The following is a 26,638-nucleotide window of genomic DNA, read 5'->3' as shown; positions in this document are numbered from 1 at the left end:
CCCATAATGCTTTGGAATGGAATATCAAAAACCTCTCTCCAGAGCCTGGGCCTATGAGTTAGCTCCAATGATCTGTTCCTGGCCATATCCTAAGGTCTCTCTTCTATCCTCATTCTTCTCGATCTATCTGCTGCTTTTGACACTGTTGATCACAGCCTACTCCTTGATACGCTGTCCTCACTTGGATTTCAGGGCTCTGTTCTTTACTGGTTTTCTTCTTATCTCTCCCAGCATACCTTTAGTGTATACTCTAGTGGATCCTCCTCTACTTCTATCCCACTGTCAGTTGGTGTACCTCAGGGATCTGTCCTGGGACCTCTTCTTTTCTCCATCTATACTTCTTCCCTTGGTACTCTGATCTCATCCCATGGATTTCAGTATCATCTTTACGCTGATGACTCCCAGATCTACCTCTCCACACCAGAAATCTCAGCCAAAATCCAGGCCAAAGTATCAGCCTGCCTGTCTGACGTTGCTGCCTGGATGTCTCAGCGCCATCTGAAACTAAACATGACCAAGACTGAGCTTCTTATCTTTCCCCCTAAACCAACCTCTCCTCCTCCCCCATTTTCCCTTTCTGTGGATAACACTCTCATCCTTCCTGTCTCATCAGCTCGTAACCTTGGGGTCATCTTCGACTCCTCCCTCTCCTTCTCTGCACATATTCAGCAGACTGCTAAAACCTGTCATTTCTTTCTCTATAATATCATCAAAATTCACCCTTTCCTTTCTGAGCACACTACCAGAACCCTCATCCACACTCTTATCACCTCTCGCTTAGACTATTGCAACTTGCTTCTCACAGGTCTCCCACTTAGCCATCTCTCTCCTCTTCAATCTGTTCAAAATTCTGCTGCACGACTAATATTCCGCCAGTGTCGTTATGCTCATGTTAGCCCTCTCCTCAAGTCACTTCACTGGCTTCCTATCCATTTCCGCATACAGTTCAAACTCCTCTTATTGACCTATAAGTGCATTCACTCTGCAGCTCCTCAAAACCTCTCCACTCTCATCTCTCCCTACATTCCTCCCCGGGAACTCCGTTCACTGGGTAAATCTCTCTTATCTGCACCCTTCTCCTCCACTGCTAACTCCAGACTCCGTTCCTTTTATCTTGCTGCACCATATGCCTGGAATAGACTTCCTGAGCCAGTATGTCAAGCTCCATTACTGGCCGTCTTCAAATCTAAGCTAAAAGCCCACCTTTTTGATGCTGCTTTTAACTCCTAACCCTTATTCACTTGTTCAGAACTCTTATTTTATCATCCTCACTTTAATATACCCTTATCTCTTGTTTATCCTGTTCGTCTGTCCTAATTAGATTGTAAGCTCTGTCGAGCAGGGACTGTCTCTTCATGTTCAGGTGTACAGCACTGCGTACGTCTAGTAGCGCTTTAGAAATGATAAATAGTAGTAGTGGTAAAGCATTTGCAGCCCAATACAAGGTTTCAGGGTTTATGTCACTAATGCCATCCCAGCAATGATGGACCTGTCGAGGGTCTGCCGTCATCTGTGATATCACAATGACAGTGGAAACATAGCTGAGTTACTCATCTGTAACAAGTGTTCTCCGAAGACAGCAGGCATATATTCTCACAAATGGGTGACGTCATCCGAAGGAACCCAGTGCGAACACTGCCAAAATATATTGCCACTTTAAGTCTTAAGGCAGTGCCCCATCACCTGACGAGGGTCTGCCTGCATCTGTGATATCACAGTGACAGTGGAAACATAGCTAAGTTACTCACCTGTAGCAAGTGTTCTCTGAAGACAGCAGGCATATATTCTCACAAATGGGTGACGTCATCCAAAGGAACCCAGTGCGAACACTGCCAAAATATATTGCCACTTTAAGTCTTTAAGGCAGTGCCCCATCACGCATGAGCGAGTGCCTTCCCATCTGACATGTGAGCGCGGACTGGCAGTACAGTGTTAAAGCTAAGAAGACAAGTCCAAGGGAGGTGGGTGAGATATCAGAATATAAGCCTGCTGTACTCAGAGAACACCTGCTAATGGTGAGTAACTTAGCTTTCTCCGAGGACGAGCAGGTAAAATATTCTCATAAATGGGACTCACTAGCTATCAGGCTCACAGGAAAAGTATATTCTGACATTCAAGTAAATAGTGAGCCTGGTAGAAAATGGGCCAGAGGAAAGAGTTGGATTTTAAACAGTAAAAAGATTTTGCAGAACTGCTTGTCTAAACCAGCTATCAAACCTGGAATACTGATCCAGACAATAGTGAGTTGTGAAAGTGTGGATAGAAGACCAAATAGCTGCATTGCAAATGTCTTGAATAGAGGTAGAATGGAAATGAGCTACTGAGGCCTCCATAGCTCGCACATTATGAGCGGTGACACAGCGATCAAGGGTCAGCCCAGCATGAGCATAGATGTAGGAGATAGTCAGCCACTCAAGTTGAGATTGTACACTCGGTGATGGGAACGCCTAATCTGTTAGGATCAAAAGCTAAAAAGAGCTGGGAGGATTGTTGATATGGTTTTGTGCGTTCTAGATAGTATGCTAGAGCACATCTGTAGTCCAAGGTATGCAGTGCTGCTTCTCCAGGATGAGAATGCAATTTAAGAAAGAAGACAGGCAGAAGAAAGGATTGATTGTGATGAAACTCCAAAACAACCGTTGGGAGGAATTTCGGGTAGGTTTGGAGTACAACCCTGTCATGGTAGACTCTGGTGTAAGAAGGATCTGCCATGAGGGCTTGGAGCTCACTGACTCTTCTAGCATAAGTAAGAGCTGTCAAGAACAATACTTTATAAGTTAGGAATTTTAGAGGACAAGAATGTAAGGGTTTGAACAGAGGTTTCAAGACAGATTTGAGATGGACATTGAGATCCCATACCACCAGAGGTGGTTTAATGGGAGATTGTGTGATATAAACCTTTATTGAATCTAGCCATTAAGGGATGCACTACAATTGATCTATTATTCAGGTTTAGCATGAAATGCACTGATGGCACTCAAATGTTCTCTGACTGAGTTAGTCTTGAGGCCAGAATTGGAAAGATGGAGGAGGCATCCATCAGAGTAAGTAGAGAACACGAGATAAGGTTGAGCGACTTAGAGACACACCAGAGGGAAAACCTTTTCTTGTGGAGGGTTTCCTTGGAGCAAGAAGTATCTGAGAGATTGCAAGAGGAATGTTTAAAGAACGCAATTCTACGTTGTCAGGTACCATGTTGTGAGGGCTAGGGTATGAGGGTTCAGATGAAGAAGGGTTAGGAAAGGATCCAACCTGAATGGTTCTTTGAATGACAATGCTAGGAGTAGAGGAAAACAAATTGTTGAGGCCAGTAAGAAGCAACTAGAATCATGGTTCCTTGGTCTTGACGGAGTTTGAGAATAATTTTCCCATTTAGGGGCAGTGGGGGTAAAATGCAGAGAAGATCCTTCCCCCAGTGAAGTAGAAAGGCATCTGGGGCTATGCAGCTGGGAATATAGAGTATGAAACAGAATTGGGGAAGTTTGTTGTTCTTAGGAGAAGCAAACAGGTCTATCTCCGGTGTTCCCCACTGCTGAAATATCTGATGGACAACTGAGGCACTGAGAGACCATTCGTGGAGTTGAAGGACTCTGCTGAGCTTGTATGAAAGGATAGTCTGCTTTCCAGCTAAGTAAACAGCTCTGAAGAAGATGTTTCAGGAAGCTGCCCATGCCCATATCTGGATTGCTTGATGACAGAGGAGGTAAGATTCTATTCCTCCTGCTTGTTCAGGTAATACATCGCCATCTGATTGTCTATGCATACTAGTATTACCTGGTTGAGAATTTGATCCGGGAAGGTCTTGAGAGCATTGCAGACTGCTCACAACTCCAGGAGATTGATATGATATCTCTGTTCTTGTGGGTTCCAAGAACCCTGTGTATGGAGACAGTCAAGGTGTGCTCCCCACTCTGTCATGAAAGCATCTGTGATGAGAACCTTGTGATATGGAAGGGGTTGGAATGGAAGGTCTCAGGTTACATTACGTGACACTATCCACCACTGAAGAGAGTTGTGGAGCCGTGGAGTCACCTGGATACGGGCAGAAAAGGTAAACATAGGAAGTCAAATATGTTAGCGTTTAACTTAAAAAAAGGAAGCTATGATAAAATGAGAAGAACGGTAGAAAAAAAAACTTAGAGGAGCGACTGAGAGGGTAAGAAACCTACAACAGGCATGGATACTGTTCAGAAACACCATCCTGGAGGCCCAGGCCAAACATATTCCACGTATTTGAAAAGGAGGACGGAAAACCAAACGACAGCCAGCATGGTTAAAATGTGAGGTAAAGGAGGCTATTAGAGCTAAAAAGGAATCCTTCAGAAAATGGAAGAAGGAACCGAATGAAGAAAATAATAAGGGCGGGACAAATTGCTTGTTCTTTTGGCTGCTGTCGGTGACAGGGTGCTGGGCTCGATGGACCCTTGGTCTGACCCAGCATGGCGATACTTATGTAATGTATTGTCCTGTTTTGGGATCTTTCCAGGTACTTGTAACCTGGATTGGCCACTGTTGGAAACAGGATGCTGGGCTTGATGGACCTTCAGCCTGTCCCAGTATGGCAACACTTATTAACCAGTCATCCAGGTAAGTGCTGCAGCTACTAATACCAGGCACTTCATGAACACTCGAGGTGCTGAGGCCAAGCCAAATGGTAAGACCTTGTACTGATAGTGTAGAGACCCACAGCAGAATCAAAGATATTTCCTGTGAGTGGTATGTGGATATATGCCTCCTTGAGCTCTAGAAAGCAAAGCTGATTATTGAGCTGTATCATGGGGAGTACTGATCCCAGAGATACCATGCAAAACTTTTCTTTGTGGAGAAATTTGTTTAAGTCTTGTAGATCTTGTAGGAGTAGCCTAGTGGTTAGTGCAGTGGACTTTGATCCTGAGTTCAATTCCCACTTCAGCTCCTCCAGAGGAGGGCTGAGAGCTCCTCTCATACTAATTGGAGTTGAAGGGAGATGAAATGAGACTCTCTTGGTGGATGATCTGGGGTCTTGCTTGCCAATGCAGAGTGTAGCCATGTTGGATTGTGTGTAAGACCCAGTGATCAGAGGTGATGAGAGCCTACCTTTGATAGGATAGACCTTTGATGGAAGGGAACCTTCCCTCTGACAGGAAGGTTTGTTGGTACTGACAACAGCAAAGTGGCAATACTCTCTCTAGTAAGAAGTCAAAAACTAGGCTGCTGCTTTGACTGATAAGGTATTTGGGACTTCTTTCCATGCTGATGCCTCAGACTAGAGCACTGAGGTGGAGGAAGTGTAGGGGTATAGCAACGCCTACAAGGATAATAATGAGTGTCTATAAGCTCCTTGAAACCTTCTCTGTGGCCTAGATAATGTTTTTATTGTATCAGTATATTTTTTTATTAGATCGACCACTTCCTCAACCTTATCCGCAAAAAAGTTGTCTCCACAACAAGGAACATCTGCGAGACACTCCTGGACAGCAGATTCAATGTCACAGAGACTGAGCCAAGACAATCGGCGCATTGCTATTGCTAGAGCAGAGATGCGGAAAGAGATGTTGAAAGCCATCAAAGGCCTGTCTAACAAGATATTTACGACAGGCAAAGGAGCTTTTTGTAAAGTGTATGGAATTCTTCTTGTTGATCAAAAAGAAGATATTCTGCAAATGATAAAGAACTCTGTAGAAGAGATTTTAAATAAATGGTGAAATAAAGCTGGTAGTCTAAAATGCAATTGATTAGTATTATGGCTTGGAAAGTGTTTCTGTTCTTGCTTCTCTTCCTGGAGGAGCAGAAGCATAGGATCTGCCAGTGCGAGTGCATTTTAAAGCAGACTCTACCACTAAAGAATGATGGGGTAGCTGCGTCCTTTCAAATCTTGAACATTTTTGTATTCTATACATTGTCAATTTTCTTTGGGGCAATTTGAACTGACAGAGAGGTCTTCCAGTTTTTTTAATAAAGTGGTTTTCATAACTAAATTGACAGGAACTGTGATACCCTCTCTTGGTGGACAATCATAATTAAGAACCTCAAAACGTTCTGCCCGAGGTTCTTCCCCTATGTCCAGCATGAAAGGTATAGCGTGAGCCATTTCACAAACAAAACCTGGAAAGGATATACTTTCTCTGAGGTGACGGAGAGGGATCAGACAGGATGCCATAGAACTCCTCATCCAAGAGGTCCTGTAGGTCATGATCTGTCTCCCAGGAGAGCTCTGAGTCGAACTCTGCAAAGTACTGCTCATCAGAAGTACGTGGGAGTGTCAACTTGTACGTTGACTACACGTCGAACTGCATTGAGATATATGAGCTTCTGATGTTGAAGAAAACTCCTCTGCTGATGACGATACATGCTTCAGTCGGGTACAAGCTGCTCCCGTAACTGTCTCTCCAATGTATCGAGCCAGTGTACGGGGCCTCTCCCGTAACTGTTTCTCCAATGTATCCACGGGCTGGGCTGAAGCGGGCACAAGCACCTTGTATACCTGTAGAGACTGCAAATGCAGTAGCCATGAGAGCTCTTCCTTGAGCATAGTCCAGATTTCCTCATACAGGGTAGGCATCGGTATCGGCTGAGAAACCGGTGTGGACGTAGCCTGAGATGTAGCCTGTGCAGGTATAAGAGGTCTAGAAGACCTTAAAGTCTCTCGATGGAGAGAAGGATAGCAGTCACTGCAGCATGGACACTTCAATGATGCAGGGGATGTATGGACTGAGTGCCTAGAGGGAGAGCGATGGTGATGCTTCTTAGGCTTTTTGCGCTGCAGGTCCCTCGATGCTCAAAGAGCCAAAAAGGAGGATGCAGAGTCCTGGCATGAATGTGGCATCAAATCTGATGTAGCACCATCTTGATGTTGCACAGGCCCACTCATCAACGCCGATGACTATGCAGGTTCTGTGTCTTTGACCAAATCTACTGCCATGCTCAATGCAGATGCCAAAGTTGATGCAAAACCAAAAAGTTTTTCACACTGGATTCTGCAGTAATGGACCTCTTCTGCGAGTTAAACTATGACAAAACAAACAGTTATTAGGAACATTTGACCCAAAAAGGAAGGCACTAAAAGACAAAATGTTTTAACACGCTGAGGAGAGATCACAAATATGACCTCTCTACTTTGCAGATAACAAAAGACTGCCAATCCCACGCTTGCGTGTCGGGCGGGAAGGCACCCACCCATGCGTGGTGGGGGCACTGCTTTAAAGATTTAAATTGGTAGTATACTTTGACAGTGTTCACAACGGGCTCTGTCGGATGATGTAACCCATTTGTGAGAATATTATGCATGCTTGTCCTCAGAGAATATCTGTAATAAATAAAACAAAACACTCTCTGGTACCTGATGATTCCAAACATGTTAGAGTTTCTTACTCCCACCTTCTTCTCATCATCACCAACATGCATTTTTACAGTCACATATTTCAACTCTTCTTTTGGAGGGTTTTGGGGCCAAGTGATTCATCCTCCTTTTATTTTTCCAGCTCTGTCAGAACCAGCATTAGGAACCAGTCACATGAGCTGGGGTGTTTTACCTCTATTTTATATCCCTCTCCCTCTGTTTTTAAGCTGGCCATTGCTGCCCCATGGTTTTGGGGCACTAATATGCAATCATAGACCTAGAATCTGTCCACTCTTGTACCTTGGCTTCCCTCCCTCTTGGAGCCTGTGAACTCTCCTTCCAGACCCTGCTGACCCAAAGAATTTAACTCAGGTCCATCTACATTGCAGCAAATAGCACTGCTGTTGAGCCACCTGGCCTGCTCCTGCTTTACTATTTAACCCTTTGTAGTACCCAGGGCCGCCGAGAGGGGGGGACAGGGGGGGACAAAAGTCCCCGGGTCCGGGCCTCCGGAGGGGGCCCGGCGCCACCGCAGTCAGGCCCGCCCGCCGTCGCTCCCGAACTAACCAAACTTAAACGCCTCCTTCCTTTCCTTTCACCACCTTCGCGGCAAGCAGCAGCGGGGCAGGCCACTCCTTCCTTCCGTGTCCCGCCCTCGCCTGATGTAACGTCCGCGAGGGCGGAGCACGGAAGGAAGGAGAGGTCTGCCCTGCTGCTGCTTGCCGCGAAGGTGGTGAAAGGAAAGGAAGGAGGCGTTTAAGGTTAGTTCAGGGCCCGGTAGCGGGTGGAGGGGGGCCCGGCGGCGACGATGACCTCGGGTGGGGTGGGTGGGGGGGCCTGGGGGTGGCCTTGTCCCGGGCCCGGCTCTGGCTCTCGGCGGCCCTGCTAGTACCCATCCTCTTGTTCCAGGTCTTTCTGAAAAATGGTGGCAAGTCCTGAACCTCTTCTGCTGCTGTGTCTCCCTGTGGGCTGTCAGCATTGTCACTAACTGTCCTGGATTTCTATTTTGCCCCTTCCCCCACCAGGAATTTTCCATGCGCCTATGCAGAGTCAGGAACTACAGCAACAACCCCTTGCCTGATAACCATGGGGTACAGTTCAAACTCCTTCAGCTCTGCTTCCAGCATGGCTCTCGGAATCACTACTGTCTTGGACTGTGAACTCAGCAACACTCAAGGAAACTGTCAAGAGTGTTACAGACGTAAAGATCCAAGAATAAGATCAGCTGCACATCATGGGAAGCTGCTCTGAAAAAGCACAGAGCCTTTTTTTCTCTCCCCCCCACCCCACCCCCCAGAAGTATCATGTCATTCCCCAACAGCTTCTCTGAGCCCCCTTTAATGTAAAGTGCCAGTGCAAACAAATGTCAAATGGTTTCAACAGAAGCACAATGGACCTTTTTTTAAGGTGATGAATATTAACATGTTAAGCTTGTGGATTTCGTTTTGGATGGGATAAAGCTGGGTAAACACAATCAGAAGACAGACAAGGAAAAAGGACTGTTTCTTTTCCACGATCTTGATGCAAGATTTTTTTTCTCTCTCTCTTTCTGTCTATCAGCTGGACTCATTACAGTTAGGATTATCATTTCCATATCTCTCTCCATCTCGTGATCCTGAACCTAGAAATTGAAGACCACACCTGAGTGGAATAATATAAAATGCATCATTCAAATATACCAAGATTTATTCTTATTTTTAAACATAGCTGTTTTAATCCTCCTCTGTGTAATGGTACATTTTAATCCTCAGTGGTCCTGTGGTTATTCCAGAAAAAGCCTGGGCTAAAATCCAAGTGTGACTCTTCATAGCTGACCCCAGGCAGGTCAACTTTTAAATGCTTATTTGAGGGATACTTGGATCAAATGAAGCAGTAAGGAGTGTCACATCTTAAATTCCCTCAGATATACCTTAAACTGGATGCCTGGTCTTGGATGAGATTATGTAAAACAGATTAACCAAAACAGCAAATAGTCTTTTTCTAAGCCAAAGTAAAGGAGATTCCCATCAAACATGGGGCAGTGGACAATATTGCGCTTACCATTCTTCCGAATTCCTTCTCTGGCTTCCCTGACCCTTGGGATTCCAAACTTGAACCCTGAAGGACCAGCAAGACTCCAACCAACCTGCTGAATTTTTCCTCTGAACTGTTTTAACCCCAGTGGGTCTTGAAAATTCATGTCCAATGTCACCTTTGGACAATTATAGTGGGCCAATAAAGTCTGCAAAGAATCCCATCGTTTTAGTTCAACTGTTTGTCATTTGATTAAAAAAAATGTTTGGACACTTTTGTTCCTATAAGAAAAGCCTTTCCTAAAATCAGGCCCTTAAGAGTAGCGAGTTCAAACTGAATTTTTAAAACCAAATTAAGAAAACACACTGTTGGAGAATGTTCTAACACAATAAAGTCTTATGGGAATGCCTAGCAGGTGAGGGTCAGCAGGTCCTGTCAGTTCTAACACTCTCAGAGCATTACCTGGACTGTACAAAGACCCAGTACTGGAATATTTACAAGTATTATCAAAAAGTGGTTCTGCATGTTAGTTAGAAAATCAAACCTACTTTCAATATCTTCAGCCATAAGTTGTGGTTGGTTTCTGAAGAGCTATGGGAAAGGAGACAAGTATTAATGACCTTGCTTCAGTACAGGCAGGGAGAAAAGAAAGACTTAATATCTCCTGCCAGGCAGGGGCGTAGCTACGGGTGGGCCTGGGTGGGCCCAGGCCTGCCCAGCGCCAGCCCCAGCCCCAGCTCCCATTGCCGGCCACTGCTGCTTTTCCTGATGAGCAGCAGGACCGGCGCTACAAAAAGAAGAAGCGCTCAGCTGACTGAGCTGAGCGCCAAATCTAAGACTCGACGAGAAAAAATGTTTTAAAAAAACCGCGGCACTGCAGGCAGCCTCGAAGCATTGGCTGCTGGCTCTGCTGTCGCGGCTCTGATGTCACTCTTGTGTAGGTGAGCTCTTGAGTTTTCCCGATCTCCACAGACCAGGAAATGACCGAGCACCCCGAATCTTCACCCGCGGCGACCGCCGTTCACCGAGGGTTGAGCCCTCAGCTGCGGGCGGCCAGCAGGACTGCTGGAACCACGGGGAACGGTCAACGGGCTTGAGGCACAAACACAGTCTTGGAAATGGCTAGCAGTCTTGGAGAACAAACACAGACGTGGAGATAGCTAGCAGGACGGCTAGCAGTCTTGGAGAACACACACAGACGTGGAATAGCTAGCAGGACGGCTAGCAGTCTTGGAGAACAAACACAGACTTGGAATAGCTAGCAGGACGGCTAGCAGTCTTGGAGAGCAAACACGGACTTGGAATAGCTAGCAGGACGGCTAGCAGTCTTGGAGAACAAACACAGACTTGGAATAGCTAGCAGGACGGCTAGCAGTCTTGGAGAGCAAACACAGACTTGGAATAGCTAGCAGGACGGCTAGCAGTCTTGGAGAACAAACACAGACTTGGAATAGCTAGCAGGACGGCTAGCAGTCTTGGAGAGCAAACACAGACTTGGAATAGCTAGCAGGACGGCTAGCAGTCTTGGAGAGCAAACACAGACTTGGAAATCCCTTGGCAGGATGGCTTCAAACAAGAAAACGGAAGCACTGGTTCTCCTCCGTGCTTCCGTTTAAATCCCCCGCTTGTCTTGGCTGAAGAACAGCTGGCGCCAATCCTCTCCGCCCCGGCCGGCAGCGGAGACCGGATTGGTCCCTTCGTCCGATGGGCGGAGTTCCCAGGAGGATGCGCCAATCCGGCGCGGGTGGGCGGAGCCTCCTCGCTGGTCCTGCTGCAGCGAGGAGGACGCCGACGCTGGCGCCGCCATTTTGACCGGCGGATTTGCCTCTCCGAGGCCGGCGTTAGTTCTTCTGGATCGCCGGCCTCGGAGCAACTCACGGTCGCGGCGATCCCCGTGGCAGCCTTCTCTCATCGGCCCGCATTCCCCTGGTGCCTCCGTCTCCCGCCTCGGCCTGCGGGATGCCAGGTAAGGACCCGGAACGGGACAGTATCCTCCCCGGAAGACCCCTTCCTCCGGGGCCCGGGCTTGGATGGATATTGGGCATGGAAGGCTTTGACCAGTTCTGGAGCATGAACATTCGCCACGGGTTCCCAGGAATTATCTTCGGCGCCAAAAGCTTTCCAGGATAACAAATAATACAGTCTTCCCCGCCGCCACTTTGAGTCGAGAATCTCTCCTACCTCGTACTCTGGTTCTGGAGCCACCTGGAGATCTTTTTCCTGGGCTGGAAGCGGGTGCCACCTGGATTCCCGGAACCTCTTCAATAGCGAGATATGGAAGGCGTTATGTACTCGCAGGGTGGCGGGTAACCGCAATCGATATGTTACTGGCCCAATTCGTTCTTGGATCGCATAAGGTCCCGCGTATCGCTGTCCCAGTCTTCGGGAAGTTCCTCGGAGTCGCAGGTGTTTCGTGCTTAACCATACTTTCTGTCCTGGCTGGAGCACGGGGGCGGGCCGCCGATGACGGTCAGCAAAGAGTTTGTCCTTGGTCGCGGTTTTCTGTAATTGTTCCCTAGCCATCCTCCAGACCTTCTGCAGGTCGGCGACAGCTTGGTCCCCAGCCGGCGTCATGGCGGGAGCCGGGAACGGCTCCGGGACCCGCGGATGTCGTCCATATACCAGGAAGAACGGGGACTGTCCTGAGGAGGAATGGGTACTTTGGTTATATGCGAACTCGGCCCATGAAAGTAGCGCAGCCCAGTTATCTTGTCGTCGGTTGACAAAGGCTCTTAAGAATCCTTTCAGGGTCTGATTTACCCTCTCAACCATGCCATTGGTTTGCGGATGGTAAGCGGAAGAAAAATGGTTCTCCACTCCCAAGGCCTTGCACAAGGTTCTCCAGAAGCGGGAGGTAAATTGGGGCCCTCGGTCACTGATGATCCTAGTGGGCAGTCCATGTAATCGAAAAATGTGCTGAATGAAGGCTTGAGCTAGAGCGGCGGCCGTCGGAATGTTCGTGAAGGGAACAAAATGAGCCATTTTAGAGAACCGATCTATCACCACCCAGATCACCGTATGACCCTGGGACCGCGGTAAGTCCGTGATAAAGTCCATGGATATTTCCGCCCAGGGGCTGATCGGTATGGGCAAGGGTTGTAGGTCTCCCACGGGGGGGCCTCCTACTGGCTTGGTTCGGGCACATATCGGGCACGAGGTAACAAACTGGAGGATATCTCGTCTCATCTGTGGCCATCGATATTGTCTCGAGATGAATCGGAGCGTCTTGTGAAACCCGAAATGCCCGGCCCATCTAGACGAGTGTCCCCATTGCAGTACCTTCTTCCGATCCGCGGCCGCCACGAATCTCTGGACTTGGGCCACCTCCCCCGTGGCCACACTGAGACAAGTGGGGTCTAACATAGGATGGGTCTCCGTAGTCTCTTCTGGTACCTCAAAGGCCCGAGAGAGCGCGTCTGCCGGGGTATTCTGGGCGGCTGCCCGGAACACTAGTTGAAAATGGAACCTAGCAAAGAATAATGGCCACCGGGCCTGTCGGGGATTCAGCCGCTGGGCCTCTTGGAGGTATAGGAGGTTCTTATGATCCGTGATGACCGTGAACCGGTGTTCCGCTCCTTCCAGTAAATGTCTCCATTCTTGTAGTGCTAGTTTCAGGGCCAAGAGTTCTCTATCCCCCACCGTATAGTTCCGCTCGGCTGGAGAGAATTTACGTGAAAAGAAAGAGCACGGTTGACGCCGGCCCTCGGGGTTGATTTGAGAAATGACCGCTCCGGCTCCGAGAGCGGATGCGTCCACCTCTACCGTGAAGGGCTTCTCAGGATCAGGAGTCAGCATGATAGACGCGGACTCAAAAGCCTCTTTGACTTGACGGAAAGCCGCTTGCGCCTCTGGCGGCCAATCCCTGACCCTTGCGTTCTTATGGGTGAGCGCCGTCAGCGGTGTTGTCAACCTGGAATACTGGGGAATAAATTGGCGATAATAATTGGCGAAGCCCAAGAATCGTTGTAAGGCCTTCAGGCCCTTCGGTTGAGGCCATTCTCGAATGGCTTGGAGCTTGTCTGGTTCCATCTGTAACCCTCCTGGAAGCAGGATATGCCCCAAAAATGGTAAGGATCGCTGATGGAAGACACATTTACTCAGCTTCGCAAAAAGATGGGCTTGGCGTAGGCGGTGCAGCACCGCACGTACATGGCCCGGATGCTCCCGGGGGTCCTTAGAGTAAACTAGGATGTCGTCCAGATATACAATCACCGTGGAATTGAGGAATTCTTCTAGTACACAATTGATCAGACGCTGAAACACCGCAGGGGCGTTGCAGAGACCGAATGGCATTACCCGATATTCGAAATGTCCCTCATGGGTATTGAAGGCCGTTTTCCATTCATCCCCTGATCGGATTCGTACTAGATTGTAGGCTCCCCGCAAATCTAGCTTCGTGAAGATCTGGGCGCCTTGCAGTCTGTCCAAGAGCTCAGGAATGAGTGGCAGTGGGAACCGATCCTTCACGGTGATGGCATTTAATCCTCGATAGTCAATACAAGGTCTCAGGGTTCCATCCTTCTTGGCGACAAAAAAAACCCCGCCCCGGCTGGGGATGTAGACGGCTGAATGAACCCCTTCCGTAGATTCTCGTGGATATAATCTCGCATAGCCTTGAATTCTCCTCGGGACAGTTTGTACAGTCGGCCCCGAGGGGGTACCATATCTGTCTTCAGATTAATAGCACAGTCAAAGGACCTATGCGGCGGTAATACCTCCGCCTCCTTGGGACTAAACACATCGGCAAAGTCTCCATACTCCATAGGCAGGGAGCCCCCTTTACTTGGTTCTTCCCCGGGCAACGTATTTAACGCCGGACAGCTGCCAGCCCGACCCTTACAACAGGTCTCTTGACAGGAATTGCCCCAAGCTTGAATCTTCCCTCTGGTCCAGTCGATAACTGGATTGTGGCATCGTAGCCATGGCAATCCCAGAACCACCGGATGGATGGTCCGGGATAATACTAAAAATTCCGCCTCCTCCCGATGGTCCTCCCCCACCTGCAATCCCAAGATCGGAGTACTCTCAGTGACCGGCTGAGGAAGGGTAGTTCCCTGAATGGAGGTTATCCGCAGTATTGGTTTCCGGGGGAGCGTGGGCCAGCCCATTTGCTGGAGCAGTTCGAGCCCAATAAAATTACCCCCAGAACCCGAGTCCACCAGGGCCCGGGTCTGAACCGTGGCCTCCTGCCACCGCAAGGTCACTGGTAGGATGAGCAAGGTGTCTTGTAGGGGAGCGGAGTGCCCCAAGAACCCTCCCCTCAGGGTGCCTTGGGGAGCGCATTTCCCGGCCGAATAGAACAAGTCCGGAGGAAATGCCCAGCCTGTCCACAATAGAAGCACAGTCCCTTAGACTGTCGTTGCTGTCTCTCGGCGGGGGTCAACCGTTGCCGGCCTATTACCATGGGCTCCTCTCTGGGCTCCGAAGTGTCCCGGCTCGCCTGGCGAGAAGACGACCCTTTGCTCGCCTTGGGGGACCCTCGAACCCACTTCTGCCGCTCCATCCGGGCTCTGGCTCGCTCCTGGAATCGGGTGTCCACCCGGATACAGAGTGAGATGAGGGCATCCAATGATCCGGGAACCTCTCGTCCCGCTAATTCATCCTTGATTCGTTCTTGTAATCCCTCCATAAAAATGGCCATCAGGGACTCCGGGTTCCAACGCAGTTCTGCGGCCACGGTACGAAACCGGATGGCATAGTCGGCCACTGTACCTTCTCCCTGATGAATCCGAAGCAGCTCCGATGCCACGGAGGAAGGTCTCCCCGGAATGTCAAACACCATCCGGAACCGGCGCTGAAATTCGCTATAGTCCTCCAAAATTGGATCCTGTTGTTCATCCAGAGGGACCACCCAGTCCCGGGCCTTTTCTACACAAAGGCCCATAATGTAGCCTACCTTACTTTGATCCGAAGCAAAGGCCTCCGGTTGCATCCGGAAGGCCAGATTACACTGGTGAAGGAACCCTCGACAACCTGCCGGGTTCCCATCGTATCGTGCCGGCTCAGGGAACCGAGGTCCCACGCGGAACCCTCCCATACGGGGAGCTGCTGCGGCCCCTTGGACCGCAGCGGCCTGGTTCTGTACCTGAAGTGTGGAAAGTTGAGAACATACATTCTGGAGAGCCCCAGACAGGGCATTAAGCTGTTCCTGTTGCTGCTGGAGCACCTTGGCCAGGTCCCGTAGATCGGGTTGCGTCGGCGAGCTCATGGCTTCCGTTTTCTGTCGCGGCTCTGATGTCACTCTTGTGTAGGTGAGCTCTTGAGTTTTCCCGATCTCCACAGACCAGGAAATGACCGAGCACCCCGAATCTTCACCCGCGGCGACCGCCGTTCACCGAGGGTTGAGCCCTCAGCTGCGGGCGGCCAGCAGGACTGCTGGAACCACGGGGAACGGTCAACGGGCTTGAGGCACAAACACAGTCTTGGAAATGGCTAGCAGTCTTGGAGAACAAACACAGACGTGGAGATAGCTAGCAGGACGGCTAGCAGTCTTGGAGAACACACACAGACGTGGAATAGCTAGCAGGACGGCTAGCAGTCTTGGAGAACAAACACAGACTTGGAATAGCTAGCAGGACGGCTAGCAGTCTTGGAGAGCAAACACGGACTTGGAATAGCTAGCAGGACGGCTAGCAGTCTTGGAGAACAAACACGGACTTGGAATAGCTAGCAGGACGGCTAGCAGTCTTGGAGAGCAAACACAGACTTGGAATAGCTAGCAGGACGGCTAGCAGTCTTGGAGAACAAACACAGACTTGGAATAGCTAGCAGGACGGCTAGCAGTCTTGGAGAGCAAACACAGACTTGGAATAGCTAGCAGGACGGCTAGCAGTCTTGGAGAGCAAACACAGACTTGGAAATCCCTTGGCAGGATGGCTTCAAACAAGAAAACGGAAGCACTGGTTCTCCTCCGTGCTTCCGTTTAAATCCCCCGCTTGTCTTGGCTGAAGAACAGCTGGCGCCAATCCTCTCCGCCCCGGCCGGCAGCGGAGACCGGATTGGTCCCTTCGTCCGATGGGCGGAGTTCCCAGGAGGATGCGCCAATCCGGCGCGGGTGGGCGGAGCCTCCTCGCTGGTCCTGCTGCAGCGAGGAGGACGCCGACGCTGGCGCCGCCATTTTGACCGGCGGATTTGCCTCTCCGAGGCCGGCGTTAGTTCTTCTGGATCGCCGGCCTCGGAGCAACTCACGGTCGCGGCGATCCCCGTGGCAGCCTTCTCTCGTCGGCCCGCATTCCCCTGGTGCCTCCGTCTCCCGCCTCGGCCTGCGGGATGCCAGGTAAGGACCCGGAACGGGACACTGCAGGTTCCGCCCGTCTCTTACGTCACTGCCCCTGTAGCGAAGCAGGGGCAGTGACGTAAGAGACGGGCGGAGCCTGCAGAGCCAGCAGCCAATGCTTCGAGGCTGCCTGCGGTGCCGCGTTTTTTTTAAAACATTTTTTCTCGTCGAGTCTTAGCGTTGGCGCTCAGCTCAGTCAGCTGAGCGCTTCTTCTTTTGTAGCGCCGGCCCTGCTGCTCATCAAGAAAAGCAGCAGTGGCCGGCAATGGGAGCTGGGGCTGGTGGGCCTGAATCGGGAGAGGGAAAATGGATGGCAGGATGGGGAGAAAGAGGGAAAACAGATGGGAGGATGGCAGAGAAAGAGGGAAAACGGGAGGATGGGAGAGAAAGAGGGAAAACGGATGGGAGGATGGCAGAGAAAGAGGGAAAATGGAAGGCTGGGGAGAGAAAGAGGGAAACAGATGGGAGGATGGCAGAGAAAGAGGGAAAATGGAAGGCTGGGGAGAGAAAGAGGGAAACAGATGGGAGGATGGCAGAGAAAGAGGGAAAATGGAAGGATGGGGAGAGAAAGAGGGAAAACAGATGGGAGGATAGCAGAGAAAGAGGGAAAACGGAAGGATGGGGAGAGAAAGAGGGAAAACAGATGGGAGGATGGCAGAGAGAGGGAAAACGGAAGATTGGGGAGAGAAAGAGGGAAAACAGATGGGAAGATGGCAGAGAAAGAGGGAAAACGGAAGGATGCGGAGAGGAAGAGGGAAAACAGAGGAAGGATGGCAGAGAAAGAGGGGAGATGGATAAAAGGATGCAGAGAAAAAGGGGAGAGACTAGAAGGATGTGGAGAGAGAAGGGACACTGAACAGAAAAGGGTAGAGAGATAGACACTGGTTAGAAGGAGGGAGAGAGACATTAGATGGAAGGATCAGGAGAGAGGGTAGATGGGTGGAAGGATGGGGAGAGAAAGAGGGAAGACGCTGGATGGAAGGGTAGGGAGAAAGAGGTGACACGATGGAAGGATGCAGAAAGAAAGAGGGGAGACTATTGGAAGGATGGGGAGACAGAGGGGAGAGACTGGAAGGATGGGGAGAGAAAGAGGAGAGCTGCTGCATGGAAAGGGGGAGTAGTGAAAGATTGGAGAATAAGAGGAAGGGGCATGGGGAGAACAAGGGTGAGAAAAAGATGAAAAGCCATAAGTAGATGAAGGAAATTAAAGAATGGATAGTAAGAATGAATTAAATCTGGACACAGAGAGAGGCAGAAAAATATTGAAGAAAGCAAAGAAAAAGGAGAGAAAAATGACAAATGGCCAGGAAACCCTGACAGAAGAGTTAAGCGAAAACGAAGGAAAGCAGAATCTAGAGTCTGGGAGCAACACAATGAGAAAAAGTAAATGGCCACACAACAAAGGTAAAGAAAATAATTTTATTTTTAATTTAGGATAAAGTAATATGGTGTTAATAAAGTTTCAGAGACCAATACTTCCTTCCTTAGGTCAGGAGAGGATACTGTAACAGCATTATACTGACCTGAGGCAGGAGGTTTTGGCCTCTGAAAGCTCATTGAAAAGGGTGTTAGGTTATTAAATAAATTGTCTGAAATTGGACGCACTGAAAAGCAGAACTTTACCCTGTGTGACAAATGCATCTGAGTGTGAATAAATTTTGCTAGGGGTGGGGGGGGGGGGGGGGGGGGGGAATTTGTGCCCACCCATTTTGGGTTCAGGCCCACCCAAAATTGGCAGTCTGGCTACGCCACTGCTGCCAGGGCAATACTTTCAGGGCTGCTATAGCATGTTAAGTGAGAAGGGGACAGTACTGATGCAGAAGAATACATGAGGTCTTACCTGCTAATTTTCTTTCCTTTAGGCCCTCTGGAATTTAATGCCACAGAGGTGTGTGTCATTAATGCTTAGTACTTTAAGGCGTCTCTCCACTAGGGTTACTGGATGGCTTCAGGACAGGCTGAATCGGGGGAAGATTTGCCCCATTGCATCCAGTGGACTTGTAGTTCTGATCTCCCATTGATTTCCCATAGAAAAATAGAACTACATCCTTGTATGCAATGTGTCAAAAGCCAGGAGTGACTCAGCCTGTCCCTGATAAGAAACCATATCTTCCAGGGACAAGTTACTGTGTTTGTACTCTATCTTTCCTTGTCCTCCACTTCTAGTTCACATCTATGCAGTTTACTGCTTAGAACAAAAATCAGCTTCTGTATCCTAGGATACTGCTGAATGAGAATAGACATGGAAGCACAGATCTTCTCTCAAAATCTGATGCCTCAGATAGATAGGGACAGCAGCTCCCATAACCAACTATTATGTCAACATCTACTCACTTACTCAGAATGTATCTTTCTATAACTATCTAACCAAATCCTCCTGTTTCCTTGAATTCTTTGTAACACCAATTGTATTCTCTACCCTGGGATGGCGATGCCATAACAGGTCTTTGTAAGCCATATTGAACCTGCAAATAGGTGGGAAAATGTGGGATACAAGTGCAATAAATAATAAAGAACACATCCCATTCTGGAACAATTACAGGAATCAAGTTTCCAGAAAGATAGGTGCTAGGTTCTTGTTTACTTTTTCTCTCCCCATTCCCTCCCCCTCTCCCCTCCCCCTTTACCAGGCTTCTTCGTGTACGGATTTGGCTGAGCCGCAGCAGTTCAGCATATCTCTGCTCGTAGAGGTGAAGCAGCAGCACAAGATACAGCCCTGAATCCATCAGATCATTCTGTGCCTGCAGGTAAAGAGAAGAGGTGACTAATGAGTTCACACCCATCCACGGCTGAAATTTGCATCATCACAAGGATAGGGTGGGTGATTTCTGATACAGAAATTTTTGCCAATTGGATTTGATAAATGCGCTGTTCAAAATTTCTACTGCTCAAGCAATCAGAACAATATCATCAATTTCTCTCCTTCCTTGTTGTTTAAACACAAAATACACTTAAATCAGCAAACCTGGGCCTCAGTACACCTTTAGTAACAACATTAACACTGAATTCTAACTCATTTCTGCTGTAAGGTCAGATTATTTATAACAGCTAAAACGTCATTCAATTTATAATTCATACACAGAATGTGTGGAGGGTAATATTATATGCATGAAGACCAACCAGATGCCACTTTTATAATACATGTAGGTGCTTTGTGTTTTTACAATATACTAGGGCCAAAGTGACAGAAATCACACCTCAATTGAAACCATGGGCATTTACACCTCTTGGGAGCAGGTGTAAATATTTATGTATAATGAACATGCATGTTTTATAGCAGTAAGTGACTGCAGATAAAGACCTGTACGGTCCATCCAGTCTGCCCAACAAGATAAACTCACTGTATGAGCTACTTTATATGTATACCTGACCTTGATTTGTCCTTGCTATTTTCAGGGCACAGACTGTAGAAGTCTGCCCAGCACTAGCTTTGCTTCCCAATTACCAGTGTTGCCACCCAATCTCCACTAAGCTTCTGTGAATCCATTCCTTCTGAACAGGATTCCTTTGCATTTATCCCACGCATTTATGAATTCTGTTACCATTTTCATCTCCACCACCTCCAGCGGGAGGGCATTCCAAGTATCCACCACCCTATCCGTGAAATACTACTACTACTATTTAACATTTCTAGAGCGCTACCAGGGTTACGCAGCGCTGTACAAAAAACAAAGAAGGACAGTCCCTGCTCAAAGGAGCTTACAATCTAAAGGACAAGAAGGACAAGGAGTGCAGACAATCAAAAATTGGAACAGTCTAGATTACCTGGGTAGAGGTACAATGGTTAGGTTCCAAAAGCAACATTGAAGAGGTGGGCTTTGAGTAAGGATTTGAAGATGGATAGGGAGGGTGCTTGGTGTATGGGCTTGGGGAGTTTATTCCAGGCATAGGGTGAGGCGAGGCAGAAAGGGTCGGAGCCTGGAGTTGGCGGTGGTGGAGAAGGGTACTGAGAGGAGGGATTTGCCCTGTGGTCGGAGGTTACGGGTAGGGGCGTAAGGGGAGATGAAGGTAGAGAGGTAGTGAGGGGCTGCAGATTGAGAGCATTTGTAGGTTTGTAGGAGAAGCTTGAATTGTATGCGGTACCTGATCGGAAGCCAGTGAAGTGACTTGAGGAGGGGGGTGATATGAGCATATCGGTTTTGGCGGAAGATAAGACGCGCAGCCGAGTTCTGAACGGATTGAAGGGGGGATAGATGGTTAAGTGGGAGGCCAGTGAGGAGTAGGTTGCAGTAGTCAAGGCGAGAGGTAATGAGAGCGTGGATGAGAGTTCGAGTGGTGTGTTCAGAGAGGAAAGGGCGAATTTTGCTGATGTTGTAGAGAAAGAAGCGACAGGTCTTGGCTGTCTGCTGGATATGGGCAGAGAAGGAGAGGGAGGAGTCGAAGATGACTCCAAGGTTGCGGGCAGATGAGACGGGGAGGATGAGGGTGCCATCGACTGAGATAGAGAGTGGAGGGAGAGGAGAAGTGGGTTTGAGTGGAAAGACAATGAGCTCAGTCTTGGCCATGTTCAGTTTCAGGTGGCGGTTGGACATCCAGGCAGCAATGTCGGATAAGCAGGCCGATACTTTGGCCTGGGTTTCTGCAGTGATGTCTGGTGTGGAGAGATAAAGCTGAGCGTTGTCGGCATAAAGATGATATTGGAAACCATGAGATGAGATCAGTGAGCCCAGGGAGGAGGTGTAGATTGAGAAAAGAAGGGGACCAAGGACAGATCCTTGAGGAACCCTAACAGAGAGCGGGATGGGGTGGAGGAAGATCCATGAGAGTGTACTCTGAAGGTATGGTGGGAGAGATAAGAGGAGAACCAGGAGAGGACAGAGCCCTGGAACCCAAATGAAGACAGTGTGGCAAGAAGTAAATTATGATTGACAGTGTCAAAAGCGGCGGATAGGTCAAGGAGGATGAGGATGGAGTAGTGACCTTTGGATTTGGTAAGGAATAATGTTAGGAAATAATACTTCCTAACATTATTCTTGAGTCTGCCTCCCTTCAACCTCAATTCACATCCTCTAGTTCTACTGTCTTCCCGGCTCTGGAAAAGGTTTGTTTGCAGATTAATACCTTTCAATTATTTGAACGTCTGTTTCATATCATCCCTGTTTCTCCTTTCCTCTAGGGTATATATGTTCAGGTCAATAAGTCTCTCCTCATATGTCTTGTAACGCAATCCCATACCATTTTTGTTGCTTTTCTTTGCACCGCTTCAAGTCTTTTTACATCCTTAGCAAGATACGGCCTCCAAACCTGAACACAATACTCCAAGTGGGGCCTCACCAACGACTTGTACAACAACTCTGCCCAAATTGTGCCCATAAAAACATGTAAATGTGGGTCACGTACAAGTACGTGTCTTCTTGTCAGCGTACATACTTTACACATGTAACCCCTGGGGTCCTATTATAAAAGCTCTTTTATATTGTGATAAAGTCACATCCAGGATAGTTGGGTTAAGGCAGTGTCAGTTTGAAATACAAGTCCCAGAAGGCATTGCAGGCAAGGAGCAAGGGGGTGAGATGACGAACCCGGACTGGACTCCTAGCTGCAATGGGGGGAAGACATGGGTGTAAGCTGGCAGGATGTATAGATGGGCTGCCACTAGGGGGAAAGAGAGTTAGGAAACCCTGTGTGCAGGAGCTCATCATTAGTCTAATGCTCAACTCAGCTGGTATGGGTGTGGGGGAAGCTAATGGAAGGAGAATGATTGGTTGTGAGAGCAGAAGCCAGGGATTGATTAGGCAGGTGGGAAGGAGTCCCAGAGGAGAGAAGCAGTTGCAGGCTAAAAACCCTTGGGTAAGAGAGGTCCCTAAAGTACTGAAGCAGGCTGAAATCCCTTGGGTGTGAGGAAGTCCCAAAAGTATTTGCAAGCTGAAAATCCTTGGGTAAGAGAGGTCCCTAAAGTATTGAATTTACCAGTGAAGCTGATGCAGGGTGAAATCCCTTGGGTATGAGAAGTCCCTAAAGTATTGAACTCTCCTGAAGGTAAAGAGAGTAGAAGGTAGAAACTGCTGCTTTGTGATTTAATGATGAACTGAAAGAACTGCTTCTATTTGGAATTGAACTACTGTTTATTGTGAACTGGATAAAAAGTCCAGACTGGAGCTGACTGTGAGCCTGTATTGAATCCTGGTATGTGCTGATAGCCTACTGCTTAAAGGGAACTATTTGCCACACACTTTCAGGTGGCTTATATGTGCTTAAGATTGAAGGTGAATGCTGCTGTTGGAACTGTGTATCAGGTCTACTAGAAACCTGCATGGAATAAAGTCCTTAAGATTGAAGTTGCTGGTGGACATTTATTTCTTGACTGTACCCGGAGCCCGTGGCTGGAGGAGATTGTTCTATCCTTGGCTGCACCTAGAGGTAATTGGTTACAATATGCAAAAAAATCTTTTATAAAATTGTTCCAAAAACTATTTACCCATATAGATGAAAAGATAATTAGAAGAATGTGCACTCTGTGTGCGCATAAAAATATGCGCATTGTGGATCATGGACTGCACTTCTATGGAGGCATACCTGAAACTGAGTTATGATGGGGGAGGCAATAACATGAGGAATATTGTATTTTCAAAACTACAGACCTTAATTTTCGCAGAAAATGCAGGTGCAAATCTCTCAGGTGTTTTTCCCATTAGCATTTTTCAAAGGGAAAACACACAAGTGCATTCTCTTTCAGAATTGATGACACATCCACAGGGAAGGTACCTATGGACTCTACATCAGTATGCAGAGAGCTAGGGCAGAGTGATCAGTGTTTTGTCCCAGATATCTTATCTTAGAAGGTACACTGAAGCTGTTGAGTTGGGGATCAGAGGGGCAGGATGATAAAAACTGCAGATGCTGCAGGAGAACTTACTCCCTGCGGATCCATTGCTGCTCTCCAGGCCTTGCTGCTACTATACTCTATCACTTCATCTTTTTTATTAAATAAAACTTTATTGAGCACATTTCATATTTATTCTGGGTGCCAAAAGACCTAGTTTTGGTCCTATCCTCTAGAAACCAGGGCCACCACTGCCCCCCCCCCCAACTCCAAATACCTTTGCTGGCAGGGATCCCCAAGCCCTGCCAGCAGAGGAAGCCTTCCTCCAATGCTGTTCTTCACTCTGCCACAATGCCCGGCCTGCCTCTGCGGCTGCTTTCCCTTTACGTCACGCATGCTCGGTTTCATGCCATGTGAGAAATGAGTTGCTTTCAACCCAGCATTCAATGGACATCACTAAAAAGCCACCCCAGCTCAAGAGTGAATGTGCTAAGGTTCCTAGGAAGGTGGCTTTTCGGTGGGGAGGGGGGGGGGGTGGCTTGCTTTGCCTCTGTCTTCTGTACCCTAGGATACTGCAGAGTGAGAATAGGCTTGGAAGCACAGAAATTGTGACAAAGGCCAATTGTACAGAAGTAGAGGGGACTTCAGGATGCATGTTACACAGGAAAGGGTAAATCTATCTCCTTTGCATTCTTAATTTGGTTTTCTGGCTGTGTGCACTGCTGGATGGGATTACAGGCCCCACCTGAGACTGCTGATGCTTCTTGTAGTATTCATCCACACTGAAATCGTCCAGGTCACATTTTAGGCTGTGCTTGCACAGTTCACAGGTGTTGACGGCCACCAACTCTGCACCTGAAAGAGATGTATCCACAGAACTTTACTGCTGTGAATGGGGGAAACCAGAGCCTGATGTCTTTCAAGTTTCTACCAGGCTAAACATTTTCTTACATTGGATAACCTTCTTTAAACCAGAAAACCTCAAATCAGGGGTTTACAAAAGTATACAATAGGATGGCAATACAACAAATCAGTTTTAACACTCCTCCCCATTCATAGGCGGTCAGTGGCTCACCTGTTTGGGGAGGCTAAAGTGGGCAGGGCCAGGGGTAAGGCCTGAGTCTATAAATAATGCCAAAGAATAAACCGACCAATATTCAAAGTGAGTTAACTGGCCAGGAACAGCTGACGACCGGTTAACTCGCTTGTATGCAGTTATCCAGTCATTTTCAGTGGCGCCGAAGTGGAAGCCAGCTACGTTGGGGGCGTTCCAGGGACATTTTAGGGGCAGAGTCCGGTTATCTCTCAATATTCAGAGCTAACTGGCCATGTTTAGCATGTAAATAGGACTGCATAAATAGCTGACCCTTCTTTATGTACTAGCCAATGGCCAGTTAAGTCTGAATATTGACTTAACTGGGTATGTGTTAGCCAGCTTTTTTAAAAAAATGGAAATTCAATGCTGAATCTTACACAGGGCCTGGTGCTGAATTTCCAGTTTTAGCGCTGGCAGTGGATTTTTAAAAAACGCTGTCCGCTGCCAGCTGAATATTGGTGGAAAGTGGCAAAAAAATATTAAACAGAGTAAACTTCAATAGACACATATAGGTCTTTTAGGCAATTGAAAAAAGTGTTTATAGATGATGCCTACGCCTTCATAGAGGCCTGCAGCCAGTCTGCTGCTCTTCTCTTACACATCCCACTTGCTCTCAGCCAACACACCTATAGAAACAATTCAACTTTATTTCAAGATCCCTCAAGAGGCAGTGTCTCATAATTTAAACCTAAAACCCCGTCTGATGTTATGACAAACTAAAAATATTAAAAGTTTTGAAGTCATCTCAGTAAGGCCAACACACAATCCTTCCACTACAAAACACTATACACAAACTTCAGCAGAAACACACTCAGAACTGAACTATACCATACCATAATAGCACTAACTCCCAGGACACAAAGAGGTACAACCTCATGTGTGAAAAGGCAGCATTGTAAATACAACACCAAGCCCTAAAACACCATGGTCTACTTAGTGAAAAACAAAACAAACAGAACTGCAAGATCTCTACACAGATACTACATGTTAGCTGAATACTGCACCTTGGTCATGCATGAAAAACACACATGACCCAATAAATATGACACAAGGGCCCAGAGATCAATAAGAGACATGAAGACAAAAAAACTGAACTGGAAACCTCAAGAAGTCAGACTCGGCATATGGCAATACTTGAGAAATTGAAACTGAAATGCAAAATAACAGAGACGCGCATTTCCAAAAGCTGACATATTCCAATTAATAAATTCAAAATAAAAGGTTTTTCTACCATTGTATTTTGGGTAGACTCGGAGTTAACTTGGGTGGGTATTTCCACACCCTCCCACCCTAGATTTTTTTTTTTTTAACCTTCCTCACATCCAACATTCTCTCTCTCTCTCTGCTGGTGGCCCAGTATCTGCCCCTGTCTCTGAACCCCCTCACCAGTGTACCTCAGAGGTAGCTGCAACAATTCATTTTCACTGTGTGCATCAGCCCGGCAGGCTTCTCTCTGCATGCAGCATTCCACCAGTAAGGAAACGGGAAGCGATGTCAGTGAGTGCGGGATGCAGCAGAGGGAAACTTGCCAGGTTGGTGCAGGCAGCCAAAATGAATTGCTGCAGCTACCTCTGAGGTACACTGGAGAGGGGGTTCAGAGATGAGGGCAGGTACCGGGCCACCAGCAGAGAGGGCGCGAGGGGAGTGTTGTGCCACAGCTTAGCGGGCCTGAGCCAAAAATGGGTGGGCCTGTGCCCTCCCAGGTCCACCCATATTTTATTTTATTTATTTATTTTATTGCATTTGTATCCCACATTTTCCCACCTCTTTGCGGGCTCAGTGTGGCTTACAATACATTGTTAATGATGGAAATACAATTTATTACAGTACTGTTATGGTTACATAGTGAGGAGTTATGTGAAGGCAAAGTGAAAATCAAAATATCATTTGGGGAAATAGAACAGTGGAATGTATCAATGGGGAAATGATAGGGCGATAGAACAATAGCAAGAGAGCATTAGGGTTTAGCAATTTTATCTGAGGGTAGAGTTTTAGGTGTGGTGAAAGTACGGGGAAGAGAATTCAGAAGAGAGTGTATTGATGCATTTTTATTAGTGTGTATGGAATTCATGTGTTCTGTTCATGTGTGTATCTACACCACTGGATCTCTTTTCTGCGTTTCTTGGGGGGGGGGGGGGGAGGTCATATTTTTGAAATGTCTCCTGTCCATTT

At 47.9% G+C, this 26,638-nt stretch overlaps 1 protein-coding gene across 2 annotated transcripts in view; it reads right to left on the bottom strand.

Annotated features, from left to right (window-relative positions):
* Positions 1-8,654: 8,654 nt before the first annotated feature.
* MARCHF10 (membrane associated ring-CH-type finger 10) overlaps positions 8,655-26,638 on the bottom strand; it is an 84,616-nt gene continuing 66,632 nt past the window's right edge. For both annotated transcript variants that reach the window (XM_030221024.1, XM_030221023.1), the window contains 4 exons: positions 24,116-24,225; positions 19,235-19,348; positions 9,880-9,922; positions 8,655-8,939 (listed from right to left, as the gene is read on the bottom strand). In XM_030221024.1, coding sequence (XP_030076884.1) covers positions 8,875-8,939; positions 9,880-9,922; positions 19,235-19,348; positions 24,116-24,225 — 332 coding nt within the window. In that variant the 3' untranslated portion in view covers positions 8,655-8,874. The remainder of the gene's footprint in view (positions 8,940-9,879; positions 9,923-19,234; positions 19,349-24,115; positions 24,226-26,638) is intronic.

Source organism: Microcaecilia unicolor, chromosome 12 (genome assembly GCF_901765095.1).
Source record: "Microcaecilia unicolor chromosome 12, aMicUni1.1, whole genome shotgun sequence".
In the NCBI taxonomy this organism is placed as follows: Eukaryota; Metazoa; Chordata; class Amphibia; order Gymnophiona; family Siphonopidae; genus Microcaecilia; species Microcaecilia unicolor.
This window is presented reverse-complemented; position numbering and strand designations above follow the sequence as displayed.